The 17,609-nt window shown below is 36.4% G+C and overlaps 1 protein-coding gene and 1 long non-coding RNA gene across 2 annotated transcripts in view; one reads left to right on the top strand and one right to left on the bottom strand.

Moving 5' to 3' along the window:
- Positions 1–17,609, top strand: part of LOC117343172 (mucin-5AC-like) — a 61,801-nt gene that overhangs the window by 6,196 nt on the left and 37,996 nt on the right. The window contains exons 4-13 of the mRNA XM_033905505.1: positions 92–230; positions 994–1,391; positions 11,512–11,653; positions 11,857–12,380; positions 12,834–12,966; positions 13,368–13,831; positions 14,362–14,512; positions 14,757–15,011; positions 15,211–16,040; positions 16,577–17,447. Coding sequence (XP_033761396.1) covers positions 92–230; positions 994–1,391; positions 11,512–11,653; positions 11,857–12,380; positions 12,834–12,966; positions 13,368–13,831; positions 14,362–14,512; positions 14,757–15,011; positions 15,211–16,040; positions 16,577–17,447 — 3,907 coding nt within the window. The remainder of the gene's footprint in view (positions 1–91; positions 231–993; positions 1,392–11,511; positions 11,654–11,856; positions 12,381–12,833; positions 12,967–13,367; positions 13,832–14,361; positions 14,513–14,756; positions 15,012–15,210; positions 16,041–16,576; positions 17,448–17,609) is intronic.
- LOC117343173 lies at positions 2,571–5,756 on the bottom strand. The gene is made up of 3 exons (XR_004535992.1): positions 4,906–5,756; positions 4,713–4,794; positions 2,571–2,994 (listed from the first exon to the last, which is right to left on the bottom strand). It is a non-coding gene; the product is annotated as an uncharacterized LOC117343173 (long non-coding RNA).

The following is a 17,609-nucleotide window of genomic DNA, read 5'->3' as shown; positions in this document are numbered from 1 at the left end:
GGTGTGCTACCTATACATACTAACTATTGACATCTGTAGCTTCTGTTTTTGCTCCTTTATGGTTTTACTTTTCCGTGTTTTGTTACTTTAGCTCCCTGCATAGAACCAATGGGCGTTGACAACAGTATGATTATCAAGGATACACAAATGACGTCATCCTCCTCCAGGGACTTGCTCTCTGGGGCATCTTTTGGCAGATTGTTCAATGAGTTTGGAGCTTGGGTGCCCGAGTGAGTACTAACATAATATCTCTTTGCAATAAAAAAAATGGTTTGATGTGTTTCTAAAATTACAAAAACATATGCTTCTTCAGGAAATAATAATGAGGCTCCCCAAAAAAGTAACAATATGTTAAAAAAAGCTGTTCTACAATGGTAACAATTCCAACAATACTAGTTATATCATTGCTAAAAAACAGTAATGCTACTCCTCAAATTGTAATATATTTTCCTAAAGATAGTAACAATGTTCTCAAAAAAGTGAAACAGTTCCTTAAATAGAAACATGGTTCCAAAAATAGTCACAATGTTCCAAAAAAACAGTAATACTGCTCAAAAAAATATGCTGTTCCAAAAGCAGTAACAATGTTCCAAAAACAGTGTTACACTGTTCCAAAACAGTAACAATTTTTTTAATAACAGTAACATTGTCCCCAAAATAGTAATAATGACCCAGACACAGTGACACTGCTTAGAAAACACTTAAAAAAAACACAGCTCCAAAAATAGTTACTGTTTCTAAACAACCAAATATAATATTGTTCAAAAACTAATTAGTAAACACTGCTACAGAAACAGTTTTTACTGCTAGCATCACTCAAAAATCCTAGAAAGATGAACCTGTTATATGAACCATTTTATATTAATTTTTCAGTATTTATTTATCAATTGTTTCCTGAGAAGCTAGTAATTTGTCTATACAATCCCTTGAATTTTGTATATAACAGCATGATTGCTCACATTAATCTAGAAATACTTCTATTTTGCGTGGCAGGAGTGGCCACAAGCGAGACTGGATACAGGTAGATTTCCTCACCCCAGAAGTTATCACGGCTGTTATTACCCAGGGAAGTCCGACAGAGTCCAAGTGGGTTACCAAGTTTATCATCTCTACAAGTCAGGATGGCATCAGCTACCATCCATACTCTGTCACTTCAACAGGAATACCAAAAGTCTTCCACGGTAATACTGATGGTAGTAACAAAGTCATCAATCAGCTTGACAACCAGATTACTGCCAGGTTTGTTCGCATTATTCCTGTGGAGGCTGCTCCTGGGGGTGTGGCAATGAGACTGAATTTCTTGGGATGTTTCTCCAGTGCAACTCCAGCTCCAGGGAAAGTCACCAGCAAACCTAAGCCTACCCCAGTACCCATCACAACCCTGGAGCCAGGTATGTTCCTAACACCACCATTCCCCAACCAAGTCCCTATCAAACCCTTGGAATCATGTATGGTCATATCTCCCTAACACCACATACTATAACCCAATGAAACCCTTGAACCAGGTATGGTTATATCAACCCATACCATTACCCAATGTAACCCTGGAACATGGTATAGTCATATCTCCCCAATTCCCTGAAGCAATACCCCTGACACCATTGTGGAAATGAGTATGGTCACGACCACCATAGCATTTTTGGTTCCGAATAGATGTTGATGTATATAGTGGTATGTTTACGATTGAAGCACTAAGGATTCCCATACCAAAAAAAGGTACAAAAAAGTTATACTTTTTTAGGTACAAAAAAGTTATAACTTTTGATGCTAGATTGGAACCATGTTTAAACAGCAGTTCCAATCTAGTACTAAAAAGTTATAACTTTTGATAACTTTTCTGTACCTAAAAAAAGTTATAACTTTTATTAGGTACAAAAAAGGTATAAAAAAGGTACAAAAAAGGTATAAAAAAGTTACATTTCACACAAAAATAGGTATAATTTAGGTACTAAAAAGTTAAAAAAAAGTTATAACTTTTTCTAGGTACTAAAAAGGTACAGAAAAGGTATGAAAAAGGTACAAAAAAGTTATAACTTTTTCTAAGTACTAAAAAGGTACAGAAAAGGTATGAAAAAGGTACAAAAAAGTTATAACTTTTTCTAGGTACTAAAAAGTTAAAAAAAAGTTATAACTTTTTCTAGGTACTAAAAAGTTACAAAAAAGGTACTAAAAAGGTACAGAAAAGGTATAAAAAAGGTACAAAAAAGTTATAACTTTTTCTAGGTACTAAAAAGTTAAAAAAAAGTTATAACTTTTTCTAGGTACTATAAAGGTATGAAAAAGGTACAAAAAAGTTATAACTTTTTCTAGGTACTAAAAAGTTACAAAAAAGGTACTAAAAAGGTATGAAAAAGGTACTGAAAAGGTACAAAAAAGGTATAGAAAAGTTACAGAAAAAGTATGGAAAAAGTACAGAAAAATATAAAAAGATTTTGCTTCAGAATGTTTTTTTATCCAGAAATATACTTATTAAATACATGTCTTCTAGACCAATGAATTACTATTCATAAAACATCACGGAAATCTCCTTTCACTTTGCACATTTTCTTGAAAGACTAACAAAAGCACTATTTTTCGTCCTCATGGAAAGCTTTATTTCGAATAACAGACTCCTTCCATGGATGAACGCAGCAGTCATGTACTATTACACTGTCATACTCCTGCTCCTGTACAAGGCATTATCCACTATGTTTCTTTAGTATATATATATTATAACTACCGTTTAATGTAAACATAAAACCAACATGTCATCAAGAATTAAGTATTTTTACTGCATAACACAGCACTCTAACTGGACTGTTATTAATACACATTGTATTGTATACTATATAAAATGTGTTAGCTGTTTGAGGCATTGTTACACAGGAAAGAAAAAAGTCTGAAATAATGTAAATGTTCCTCTTCTGGGATCCTTTCCTCGAGATTTGACTGACAATACTGCAAGAACACTGATTTTTCCAGGAGCTGATCAGGGTTCTTCTTGGGATTGACACTCTATAGTCCATCAAAAAGAAAAGAAAAGAAAACAGTTAGTGATCTATTTACATATTGTAACGCTGGTTTCGGTGTAATAACTTAATAACTAGGACAGGCTGAGAGTTAATTGGGTTATTATAATTTATTAACTAGAACACTGAAAATTTAAAGGACCCCATCAATTTCATCATGAGGCAATAAATAATATATATCTCCCATAATCATCAAGAACCCATCTGCCTAAATCACCGAGTAATATTGGTTGGAATTATATTGAAACAAAATCTGACCTTGGCCTTTGACCAAGTGACCTTGACCTTTGGTCAGTTGACTCCATGCATTATTATAATGTTTAATTCTGACCAACTTTGCTTTAGCCTTGAAACAAAATATTTAATCAGTGAAAAAAACGCAAAATTTGACCTTGACCTTGTCAGTTTACACCTAGTTTAATTCCAACTAAATTTGCTTCATCATGCCAAAACAAAATATTGATGAAAAGAAAAAAAAATTACCTTGACCTTTCAATCTAATGACCTTCATGAGCTTTGACCCTGGGTTTTGACATAATTTTGTGAACTGTACCTGGCCCATTTCGTGTAAATTTGTCAATAAATTCTAGAATTATTAGACAGCAGCAAAATTAGAGGGCTGGGAGACAGAAGTAATTACTATAGGCTAACAAACACAACTTATCATGTCAAATCAAAAAGAAGATACCCCCAGAGATATCATGTAATTGTATGATTATTATATAAATATCAATTTTATATATATCATATATACAAGACTGTTCTTTAGCCTAAGAAGGAAGAGAAAAGTGATTCCCAAATAAGGAATCACTTTTCTCTTCTTCTAGATCGTATTTAATTAATTTGAAAACAGAAGCCTAAAATGTTTCTTTTGAATAAGATCCACAAATAACTTTCTGAGAAACTTCAAAATTATAAAATTCAAAATGACAGCCTGTCAGCCATCTTGCATTGCATACAAGCTAATATATTGGGGGCGGGGATGATCAACTTAAAAGGGAAACTGATGGTGAGAGTAATCAATGTGTGTTAATTCAGCAATAAAACATTTTAAATGAATTCACATAAAATAAAAGAAGAAAGATTCTTCTCAAATTTTCCAATGGTCTATGTATAATAAATAAAATGTGCTAAAATTGTATATAGATTTTACTTTGTAGATCTATTTTAAATATGTATACTTTGACAAATTTTCAATTAGGACTTTATTTTATTGGATTTCCTTGAAATTTCACGCACACAACAAGTAACAATCCCTCTCATTTCTATATATATTTAATTTACCGTAGCCGATTCCGTAGATATTAATTGCATGTTAATTACATTTAAAAAAAATAGTGTTGTGCGTATAATTAGGAATAAAGAACAAAATGTTCATACTTACCATAAATTATGGTGCATATATTCGTCTATTTCAGTAAAAAATAGTAACAAATGTACGGGAAAACATGAAAAAAATTATCAGGTAAAATAGCTGACGAATTATTGCCTACCCCAATATATAGTGGATCGAATTTCAAGAAAATCCATTGAAAAACGAAGTATATTATATATACTTTGGGACGTTCATACCAAACGCCATAAATGAAAAACGTGTATGGCCACATATATTTGTGAATCCATTTTAAATATATCATAATTTTGACCCTGAATGTGAAGGTGAAGGATTAAAAAATAATCACTTGGCAAGCAAATTAAACTTACGATTGAAAGATGCAACATTTATAAATCGGCTGTACGTAGGGGGCGGGTGGTCCGAGGATCATGAATGCTGGTGAATTTAGTCCTGAAACATGAAGTATTTCATATGAACATATTCACTCAATGTTGTTTAATGTATGACGATCGCGAGAGCGACAAAATCTGCGATTCGAAGACAAATTAGAACATAACTTACCCTGATTTCATGTTGTCCGATAATTCAGTGTTTGCCGGTGAAAGGGGTATCATAAGTCGCCAAAAGCTAGACGAAATTTGATATTCTGTTCCCAGTTTGTCGATTGTATTCCGTGAGTGGGGAAATTAAATGTCGCAAATATATACCGTACTGTATATATAACGTGATTTTGTTCTAGGTCTAAGCTTTCATCACGTTTCCGTAAACAAACAAAATGGCCGCCACTTGTAATACAAATCTCCCGCTAAACTGAAGGGAGCGCCGCCTGGCGGTGGGTATACATGTGTATAGTAGGGCCAAGTGAACGAAGAAGAAAAATGTCGAATAAAGTTATTAGGCCGCCTACGATATCATGAGAAATCCTATCGATATTATTATATATATATATTTTAGTTGTTGTTATATATTTTTATTTAATTATTACTATGATTACTGCAACATCGTACTCTTTCACAGTGCACATGATTGCACACATGCATAAGTGTCTGTACAGAGAAACTAACGTGTCATATGTTCGGTTATATTCTTGATACCGATAATATTGTGCACAGGTGAGATACCCAGGTAAACTGGCCAATGCAACAAATCATAGGCAGTCAGGCATGACAACGATGTAACTAATTAATTAACGCCCCAGGACACCGCTATGTCAGCAGGTGAACTGGACACTCCTCAGGTACACAGGTATTTACAAAATTCAATGAGTTCGGTACAGTAGACTGCCGCTAATTACATTCTAATTGATGCCCCGAGTATGAGGTATTCGGTGATCAGCTTGTGTCTGACGGGGTCGGTTAACTTTTGGTGCGTGGTCCCACTTTTCGTGAGGTAGCCTACACACATGATGTGCACGTTTCAGTAACAGCACTAACTAGGCTACTGTGGGTCTCACTAGTTACCGACAAGAGCCGACAAGAGCCGACAAGAAACTAGATTTACCGACAAGAGCCGACAAGAAGTTAGAATTACCGACAAGAAGCCGACAAGAAAGGAAATGAGAGATAAAATAGTTTTTATTTATTAATACAATGTAAGATTTGTTGATTTTTTTATTTAGGAATATTTTGTGGTCTGAAATAATGGTTGTGACAGGTAATATATTGAGCCGACAAGAAGAATAGATATACCGACAAGAGGCTTGAATTAACGACAAGAAGCCGATAAGATAGAAAATGAAATACAAAATAGTTGCTTTTTTAATTTATTTATTAATACAATGTTTGATATGCTTTTATTCCCCTTTTTTTCTCTCTTTCTTTTCATTTTTTGATTGTTTTGTGGTGTCCGATACAATGGTGGTGACAGGGAAAATTGAGCCGACAAGAAAAATAGATCTACCGATAAGAGGATGGAATTACCGACAAGAAAGATAATAAAAGATAAAACGCATTTTATTTACCAATTCTATGTTTGATTTGGTTATTTATTAGTTATTTATTATCTATTTGGATTGTTTTGTGGTCTAATGTAATCTAATGTTGGCGACAGGTAATTGAGCCGACAAGAAAAACTGATTTACCGACAAGAGGCTGGAATTACCGACAAGAAGCCGATAGGAAAGAAAATGAAATACAAAATAGTTGCTTTTTAATTTATTTATTATCACAATGTTTGATTTGTTTATATTTTTATTTTGGATTGTTTTGTGGTCTAATGCAATGTTGGCAACAGGTAATATTGAGCCAACAAGAAAAATAGATCTACCGACAAGAGGCTGGAATTACCGACAAGATGACGATAAGAGACAAAGTATGCATATATTATTCTTTATTTCTTAGTTGTTTTTTGTTTTTGTTTTCATGTATTTGTTTTGCATTCGAAGTTAAACATATTCTGTTGGTGAATGTTTTTGGTCTCAACAGTGAAATATTCCACCACTGACGGTCCCACCAGACTCACTGAAGTTTTATTTTTTTAAGCGATAGAGTTTTTGCATTTATTGTGCGTTTTCTTTGCCCAGGTTTACGTGCCAAAGATTGAGTTTGTGGGATTGTGAGCTTTGCAGTGTGATTTAGAACATTGGAGGCTGCTTACTGGTGGACTTAACTCGAAGTCCCCATGGCCGTATAATGCACCATGTATTAAACTTTCTTGTACATACAGACGAAAAACATGTATATACACATTTTGTCATGTCTAATATTTTGTCGCGGTTCTTCAAAGATATTCAGTTCGGGTGCTGGTATTATGTGTTTTCACTGCATAGGAAGCCAGCCAGTTAAGTGTATGTTGTCATTGTGTAAGATTTCGCTGGTCATTATTACTCTTGGCAGAAATTTGTGTATACAAGTTACCCGTGGACGCGTGTGTCCCCTAAGGTCAATCGGCACGTGGCTCATAGGTGAAGGTATGATAGTATAATTTCTAAATATGGGCCCGCCCACATCGCCAATTACTATTTTTCATTATCTGGTAGTTGGTGTCAGAATTAATTCATTGCAACAATTTCTAATAATCAATCTACACGAACTTATATAAAATAAAAATAAATTGTGATTTACCTTTTTAAAATTAGTACGAAATTTGGAATATATCATGGGTAGTTTTCTAATCAATACAAAATTAACATTGAAGTTATTCCATTATCATATCATTTAATAAATTTTCTTTTAAATATATACATATTATTAAATTGTTAATTGTTCAATATATTCCAGTACATATAATTAAATTAGTATGTACGAAGAAATAACCTTTCTATTCTTTCTTGTCGGCTTCTTGTCCGTAATTCTAACTTCTTGTCGGTTCCCGTTCAATGCAGTGAAATTATTAGAAACGAAGATACAGAAACAATTGTATCAATCATTTTCTGGTAATGCAATCATTGTCGATATATACATGTATTACTTCATTGTACGTGTAATTAAATTAGTTTAAATCAAGAAATAAAAAAGATCGTATTGTTCATTTTCTTGTCGGCTTGTCGGTAGACTAATTATAACCTCTTGTCGGTAAATCATATTTTGTTCTTGTCGGCTCAATTAACTGTCGCCAACATTACATTAGACAACAAAACAATCCAAATAGATAATAAATAACTAATAAATGAACAAATCAAACATAGTTTTGATAAATAAAATGTGTTTTATCTTTTATTTTCTTTCTTGTCGGTAATTGCAGCCTTTTGTCGGTAGATCTATTTTTCTTGTCGGCTCAATATTAACTGTCGCCAACATTACATTAGACAACAAAACAATCCAAATAGATAATAAATAACTAATAAATGAACAAATCAAACATAGTTTTGATAAATAAAATGTGTTTTATCTTTTATTTTCTTTCTTGTCGGTGATTCAAGCCTCTTGTCGGTAGATCTATTTTTCTTGTCGGCTCAATATTACCTGTCACAACCATCTATATCAGACCACAAAATATTCCTAAATAAAAAAAATCAACAAATCATAGATTGTTTTAATAAATAAAAACTATTTTATCTCTCATTTTCTTTCTTGTCGGCTTCTTGTCGGTAATTCTAACTTCTTGTCGGCTCTTGTCGGTAAATCTAGTTTCTTGTCGGCTCTTGTCGGCTCTTGTCGGTAACTAGTGAGACCGGGCTACTGTAATGCTACGACATCAATTCTCCTGCAGATGTCCTTTGTGAATAATCTGACGATCTGGCTTATAGATATATGACCAATTGATTGTTTTGTTTAATGTGTTCACTGACAAAACATCGTGTGCGCTGTTTTCAGATTAAAATGTTTATTGCAATTTACGTCATATCGAGATCATAAAAACGCTTTACTTATATGGAGTTAAATCAAAGCGTCTGAGAGTTTGGACGATCAAAATGACACAAGTGTTACACACGTGTGTTTGTTTACCGCTGGAGTTTGTGTCCAATGCGGCATAATTGTGCATGCTACTACAAGATTAATGTCAAAAGCGCAAACATCCAGAAAATATGCGATGCACTGACAAAGACCATGCTATATTAATCCCATGGGGATGAATGAAGCTTGGGTTTTCCGGAAAATATTTTTGTGGGTGAGCGACCCATCGTCCCACGTGAAGTAAATTATATCATCATGTTCTATGTACGTACGTTTATGAACGTCTGTGTTGGGATATAACGAACTGCTTATCTTTTATAACAACTGAGTTTGTTCATGTCGTGACTTATCAATGCTAAGTTGTAATTATTCACGTCCTCTGAGCAATGATTGGTCCTCTGAGATAAAAAGATAAACTTTAAAAAAAACTGCCCCCCCCCCCCCCCCCAAAAAAAAAAAAAAACGCATTTCAAGGGTGTGAATATTGTACTAAAAATGCAATAAATTAAAAGTGAATACCTTTTTAGCACACCATCATCAGATGGTGGGCTATTCAAATCGCCCTGCGTCCGTGGTCCGTGGTCCGTCCGTCCCTCCGTCCGTCCGTAAACAATTCTTGTTATCGCTATTTCTTAGAAAGTACTGAAGGGATCTTTCTCAAATTTCATATGTAGGTTCCCCTTGGTGCCTAGTTATGCATATTACATTTTGGGACCGATCGGAAAACAACATGGCCGACAGGCAGCCATCTTGGATTTTAACAATTGAAGTTTGTTATCGCTTTTTCTGAGGAAGTACTGAAGAGATCTTTCTCAAATTTCATATGTAGGTTCCCATTGGTGCTTAGTTATGCATATCGTATTTTGGAACCGATCAGAAAACAAGATGGCCGACAGGCAGCCATCTTGGATTTTGACAATTGAAGTTTGGTATCGCTATTTCTGAGAAAGTACTAAAGGGATCTTTCTCAAATTTCTTATGTAGGTTCCCCTTGGTGCCTAGTTATGCATATTACATTTTGGGACCGATCGGAAAACAACATGGCCGACAGGCAGCCATCTTGGTTTTTGACAATTGAAGTTTGGTATCGCTATTTCTGAGAAAGTACTGAAGGGATCTTTCTCAAATTTCATATGTAGGTTCCCCTTGGTGCCTTGTTATGCATATCGCATTTTGGGACCGATCACCAAATAACATGGCCGACAGGCAGCCATCTTGGATTTTAACAATTGAAGTTTGTTATCACTTTTTCTGAGGAAGTACTGAAGAGATCTTTCTCAAATTTCATATGTAGGTTCCCCTTGGTGCTTAGTTATGCATATCGCATTTTGGAACCGATCAGAAAACAACATGGCCGACAGGCAGCCATCTTGGATTTTGACAATTGAAGTTTGTTATCGCTATTTCTGAGAAAGTACTAAAGGGATCTTTCTCAAATTTCGTATGTAGGTTCCCCTTGGTGCCTAGTTATGCATATCGCATTTTGGAACCGATCGGAAAGCAAGATGGCCGACAGGCAGCCATCTTGGATTTCGACAATTGAAGTTTGGTATCGAGATTTCTCAGAAAGAACTGAAGGAATCTTTCTCAATTTTCATATGTAGGTTCTCCTTGGTCCGTCGTATTGCATTTTTGGACCAATCTGAAAACATTGTCGACAGACAACCATTATAGCCAAATCTCAAATTTCATATATAAGTTTCCCTTGTTTAAAAAGCACTGGAGGGATGTTTCTCAATTTATACAGATTAGTAAGAGGAAGGGAAAAAAAGAGAAAAGATCAATCTAACATGGAACCTATGAAGATCATTCAATGGTGGGCGCCAAGATCCCTCTGGGATCTCTTGTTTAATTTTAAATCTATATGTATGTTATTTATCAAAATATTTTTGATGCCTCTCTGGAATGAAAAATTTATCTATGCATGGACAATTCAACACACATTTCGGATTCCAATCACCTGTTACCTAGCTTACCTGTCGTTGAGGTCTTCTAAAGGCGATTCGCCTCTCTGACCCATCACAAATTCCCTACAGTTCACTGATAATTGTATTTTAATCAATTGTATGTACATTATTAAATTAAGATTTCCATTTAAATGGGGATTGAGCTTATATTGATTGAATTACCTGTAATAGAATTTCACTGTCACTGTCTTGTATAATTATTTGTGATTACATTTACAGTAATTATTATGTGTCATAAGCAAACATAAGATTTATTTAGTAATCTTATGGTTGTCCAGAAAAGATACAGACAAGTTTTGCTAAAAATAATCAGTCTTTTAAGATGTTGTAAATATTTTCTAAGTCCAGAAAAGGTACAAAAAAGTTATACATGCAATTTTCTAAGTCCAGCAAAGTTTTGCTAAAATTAATCAATCTTTTCAGATGTTGTAAATATTTTCTAAGTCCAGAAAAGGTACAAAAAAGGTATACCTCAAATTTTCAAAGTCCAGAAAAGGTACAAAAAAGTTATACCTCAAATTTTCAAAGTCCAGAAAAGGTACAAAAAAGTTATACCTCAAATTTTCTAAGTCCAGAAAAGTTACACAAAGTTATACCTGAAATTTTCTAAGTCCAGAAAAGGTACAAAAAAGTTATACCTCAAATTTTCTAAGTCTAGAAAGGTACAAAAAAGTTACATCTAAAATTGTCTAAGTCCAAAAAAGTTATCAAAAGTTACATTCATTAATTCTAAGTTTTCAAAAAGGTACAAAAAAGTTATAACTTTTTTGTACCTTTTGAAAAAGGTACAGAAAAGGTACTAAAAAGGTACTAAAAAGTTATAACTTTTTATACCTTTTTTTGGTATGGGTTGTTTTGTTTTGTAGTTTGTGCTCTGCCTATGGGGCTTGAGAATGGTCTCATTGTGGCTAACAGTCAAATCTCTGCCTCTTCCTCCAAGAGTCCAAAGAACAATGCCACCCAAGGTCGTCTCTATACTGATGGCAAAGGGAACGCTTGGATACCAAGGTAATCATTATCCAGTTATCATGGATGTTTAAAAAGACTGTAAAACTATTGTCTAAAATTAGCATAAATTACTGCCTTCTTGGTTCTGTAGAGACTTTTTTTCTGCACAATTATAGTTAGTTTCATTCCTTTAAAGCTTAAACATATGCTTACCAATAAAAAATAGAACATGTTTAAATAAATTCATACTGTTTTTCTTTCAGACTCTCTGATAAAAATCCACATATTGATGTGGACTTCCTAGAGGCCAAATCTATAACTGGGGTCACAGTTCAAGGTCAAGGCAAACTTCCACTGTGGGTCACGTCCTTTACTGTATCGACAAGTTTGGATGGAAACACTTATACTCCATACAAGGATGATGTTAATGGTACAACTGCTAAAATCTTCCCCGGAAATAAGAACAGCTATTCCCAAGTCACCTACCTCTTCAACAGGAAAATTGTTGCCCAGTATGTGAGGATTACACCACTTGAGTATTATGGACTACCCGCCATGAAGTTCAATATTATGGGCTGTAATCCATCAGCCCCTCGTGCCACACCCGCCCCATTACCTGGCAGCCAGGGTGTTCCCACAGCTGCACCAAGTATGGGAGGTGGGGCCAAGCCCACTGCTGCCCCAGGATCACAGTCACATGCCAAACCAACTGCCATGCCTCTTGTCCCAGGTCAGGGAGCACCAACAGCTGCCCCTCATGTTGGCAAATTTGAAGAACCATCTAAAGGTAAGGTAGATTACGGTATTACCAGTTTATATTGGTGTGCTGTGTAGTGTTTAAAGGAAATATAGGAATGAATCAAATCTCCATTGATGTATTCATTTTGATAGATATCAGAATGTAATTTTGGTGTGCACTATAACCCGGTATGTGTGTTGCCCTTTATTATCATCATTGTAAATAAAAAAAACACATGTAATTCTCTGTATGCATACCATGATTGTGAATACTTTCCAGGAAAATATATTGATGATAATTGTTGTGGTAGTAGTTTTGCTATGGTAACATTAACTTTCATTGAGAAAACATCAGACATGATCTGATTGTGTCACCATTTTTCACCTTGTGCCTTTATGATTTCATTGAAATTTACGGTATTGTGATGTATGCATGCCAAAAACTTTTTTTCTCTCTTTGTTTCTCTTCTTTCCAATCACATGTGTTCATGTCTCTCTTCAGTCTGCCTGTCCACAATGGGCCTACAGAATCACTATGTTGTTAGTGACAATCAGCTGTCAGCCTCCTCCTCCAAAGATAAAGACCACAGTCCCAGTATGGGTCGTATCTTCTCACAGACATCATGGATGCCAAGGTACTTTCTTCTCAGCCACAGAACTGGTTATAATATTTTTTCTTCGATTCTTGTGAAATGCAGCTGTATCTAGTCATCAAATTCTATTTTCCTGAAAAAATAGCAACCCTGTAGGCACTGGAACATTTGCTACATTGATGGTCAGATCAGTTGAAGATATAATGCGAATTATTTTGATATAAAAATTATGCATCACAATGAGCTAGGGTTCAATATCGTATTAAAGTCTAATAAGTGTATAACATTATAATAGTATCTAAATTTCATATATTAAATCTTAATTTACTACAGTTTAAAATCCTTTACAATAGAATAGTCCCAGACACTACTAGTGTTTGAATATTTAATTTATGCTTAACACATAATAATGTAATAGTCAATGATATTTCTCATTAATACAGTACAACAGACAGTACACCTTGGATCCAGGTAGACTTCAAAAAGCCGAAACTGTTGTCTGGTGTCATCACGATGGGAGGTCACCTAATTCAACAATGGGTCAAGGACTATAAGGTCGCGACCTCTCTTGACGGGAAGGTATTCACCCCTTACAGCGACACACCTGGTGCCGCCGTTGCCAAAGTATTCAGTGGTAACACTGACAGTATGACCCCAGTGCGACACCTGTTCAACCGTAACATCACCACCCAGTTCATCAGAATCTACCCACTACATTTCCAGGGGGCGATTCCCGCTCTGAGGCTGAATATACTTGGTTGTACTCCAGATGCGCCGGTTCTGCCAACTCCTGTACCAGGAGCAACCATTAAACCAACTGCCATGCCTCTCCCAGGACAAAATGTTAGTCCCACTGCTAAACCGTCATCTGGTGTGACTAGCATTCCAACTGTTGCACCCAACACAGGTAATGAAGCTTCTTAAACAGCTGTCTAGTGTAGGTTTCAACAGTAGAATATTGATTTCTGGTGTTAGATATCACATAAAGAATTTGGTTTGATTTTGACTCAAACTTACAAAAGTGAAAAGTATTAGGCATAGCAATTATGCAATATAAAGTTGGGCTAACCAAGATTTTTTCATATCCCAGACACACATGGAATGATTACAAGTAATTATAAGTAACACAGTCCCTGTGGGCCTCTTGTTGTGGTACCTGGGTCAGAAGTTGAGACCTCAGAGGCTTCACATTACCTTTATGTATCTGTTTTTTACCCTCCTAGATGTGATTTAAGAGGTTTAACTATATATGTATCTAATATATACATTATGATCATTCAAATTTCAGGGAAAAACTTATGTGATTTTCCCTCCTCAAACATAAAAAAACCCTCCAAAACAAAGAGAGTCCATCCTGTATAGTATAAATAATAAAATCACCGGTTTCATATAATGCTTAAATTTCTATTTCTAATACCCATACTTCATCGGTTTTAGTTTGTGATGTACCCATGGGCATGGCTGACAAACAGATTATCAAAGACTTCCAGCTGTCTGCCTCCAGTTACCTCGATCGTTTCCATAATGCCGGTCGTGGTCGTATCTTCACTCAGAAGGATGGAAGCTATGGAGGAGGATGGATACCAGCGTATGTGTAACTTTAAGGTTTTCGGGGAATTGGATGATAGCCACATGTTTTATTTTGATAATATCTTATTATAATGATACATGCTTTATTGCTACTTGAACAGATAAACTATAAATTCACATGTAAATAAACACATGACGAAATCTATCAATCTAAAACATTTTAGATTACTGCCTTTAAAAGTATAACAGTCTTATTTCTGATGAAATATTTTGATTGACTATATAACATTGTCCAACTTCAGTGTCAACAACACCCGACAGTTCATCCAGGTTGACTTCTTATCCCCCTACCACATTGCTGGAATCACCACCCAAGGCCAGCAGGACAAAGAATTCTGGGTAACCAAGTATGAGGTGTACTACAGTCGAGATGGAAGGACATTCATACCTGTGACGGCTTCGAAGACCGACAAATCCCCCATGGTGATATCTGGTAACTCTGATCAGAACACACCAGTCACAAACAATTTCCCTTTGATTTACGCCAGATATATCAGGTGAGATAATTAAATTACTTACATCTTGTTGGTAAGTTAATTATTATACAGATTTCTTTAATCATTTTGCCATGGCTGACTGGATACCGTTTTTATCAATTTTTAAAAGTCTGTTATAAAAACCATTTAAATGATGGAATCATTATGTAGATTTATTCGGATTGATAAATATCTCTGAATATGTGCATTTTTATTCTAGGCTTCGCCCACTGGAGTGGCACAAAGGTATTGGAGTTCGCTTCAATCTCCTGGGATGTTTGTCACCAACTCCAGCTCCAACCACCATGGAACCATTCATTCCCGGCTCCACCATGGAACCTTTCAACAAAGTGACAACAATGGAACCATACATTTCACCTTCCACTTTCGAGCCCTATATCCCAGGTTATTCAACAGCAGCTCCAACCTCCTGTCTCTACTGGACACCCTGGATCAGTACAGTTAAGCCAGACCAGACAGGAGAGTATGAGACCATCTATAATATGAAGAACCTCATACGAACCTGTGAAATGGACAGAATTACCAAGATTGAATGTCGGGCTGTTGGGTCTCACATGGCGTTCAACGCAACAGGTGAGATTGGCATCATGTGTGGAATGGCTTACAATGGTCTTGTTTGTCTGAACAGCAAGCAGCCCTCTGGTCAGTGTCAGGATCATGAGATCAGGGCCTTCTGTGACGAGTGCGCATCACATGTGACGACGACCGTCCAGACACCTGCTCCAAAGGTCACGCCCAACCCAAATCTGCCCGTGTGTAATGAGAGTAAGTGGTCGATATGGATCAACAAACATGTACCCAGTGGAGATGGTGGTGAGACCGAGAACCTGTCCACGGCAGAGCGTCAGAGCCTTTGTAACGGTGGCCGCATTACCAAAGTAGAATGTGAGGATATGTATGGTGTGTCCTACTTCAGCAGTGGTGCCTTTAGCTCTTGCACTCCAGAAAATGGCTATGTGTGTCGGGATGAAGACAATGCTCCTATTCCTTGTGATGACTTTAAAGCTCGATTCTACTGTGATTGCTCAGGTAGGCTTTTTTCCCCCAGTTTTCATTTTGAAAACCTGTAATTGTCATTGAGAGTTCCTCTCGTCTAGATCAGATTCTTAGCTTGTTGAGATGTCCTGGCCTGGCAGAGTTAGCCTTAGTCTTATAACCCCACTCAAGAGAGGCCTTCTAGTATAGTGAACTGAAGATCTTAATTTCATCATTTAAAAATACATATGTTACAGTTTAAACATAATGGTTATAGATTTTACTTCTATACTACCCTAGGCCTGTAAGATTTCTCCAAACAAAGACAAATAGGGCTACATTATTACAGATTTTGTATCTAAGGTGCAAGTTATTCCTTTGGATTTCAGGTCAAATTACAACAATATTTATGACAGGGATGACAATTATGGCTAATCTAATATGATTATATTACTAATTGTGTAATCAATACTGTCTTAAAAATTCTAATTTCAGATATTCTTTATTTTACTGTGATCAATTATCAATTGAAATTATATTTTGATTTCACATAATATTTATATTTGATAACATTTTTCATTTCAATAAAGAACCTACAACTCTGGTGCCAGGATTAGGACCTAATGGAAAACCCACAGCTGGTCCAGGATTAGGACTCAATGGTCAGCCTACAGCTGGTCCAGGAGTAGGACCTAATGGTCATCCCACGGCTGGTCCAGGAGTAGGACCTAATGGTCAGCCAACAGCAGGCCCAGGATTAGGACCCAACGGTCAGCCAACAGCAGGACCAGGATTAGGATCTAATGGTCAGCCTACAGCTGGACCAGGATTAGGACCTGATGGAAAGCCAACAGCAGGCCCGGGACTAGGACCCAACGGTCAGCCAACAGCTGGTCCAGGAGTAGGACCCAATGGTCAGCCCACCGCAGGCCCAGGATTAGGACCCAATGGTCAACCAACAGCTGGTCCAGGATTAGGACCCAATGGTCAGCCAACAGCAGGCCCTGGATTTGGACCCAATGGTCAACCAACAGCTGGTCCAGGATTAGGACCCAATGGTCAGCCAACAGCAGGCCCTGGATTTGGACCCAATGGTCAACCAACAGCTGGTCCAGGATTAGGACCCAATGGTCAGCCCACAGCTGGTCCAGGATTTGGACCCAATGGTCAGCCTACAGCTGGTCCAGGATTAGGACCAAATGGTCAGCCCACTGCTGGTCCAGGATTAGGACCCAATGGCCAGCCTACAGCTGGTCCAGGATTAGGACCCAATGGTCAACCCACAGCTGGTCCAGGATTAGGACCCAATGGTCAACCCACAGCTGGTCCAGGAATAGAACCGGATGGGACACCAACTGCTGCCCCAGAAAAATGTACACGATGGTCAGCTTGGCTCAACAGAGACAAACCCAGCACAGGTTCAGGTGATCTAGAGTTCATGACTCCAGAGGAACAACATACGTACGTGTATTTCTAGCTTCTCTTCTTTAAGCTTGAAGTAATTAGATATACATGTATTACTTATTGGATATATGTAATGTTATTATGGTTGTCTTTTTATCTACATAACTCATGCATTCTTTTTGCACCAGAATTGTCCTAAAAGATTACTCTAAGTACATT

This window comes from Pecten maximus, chromosome 15, assembly GCF_902652985.1.
Source record: "Pecten maximus chromosome 15, xPecMax1.1, whole genome shotgun sequence".
Classification (NCBI taxonomy): Eukaryota; Metazoa; Mollusca; class Bivalvia; order Pectinida; family Pectinidae; genus Pecten; species Pecten maximus.
This window is presented reverse-complemented; position numbering and strand designations above follow the sequence as displayed.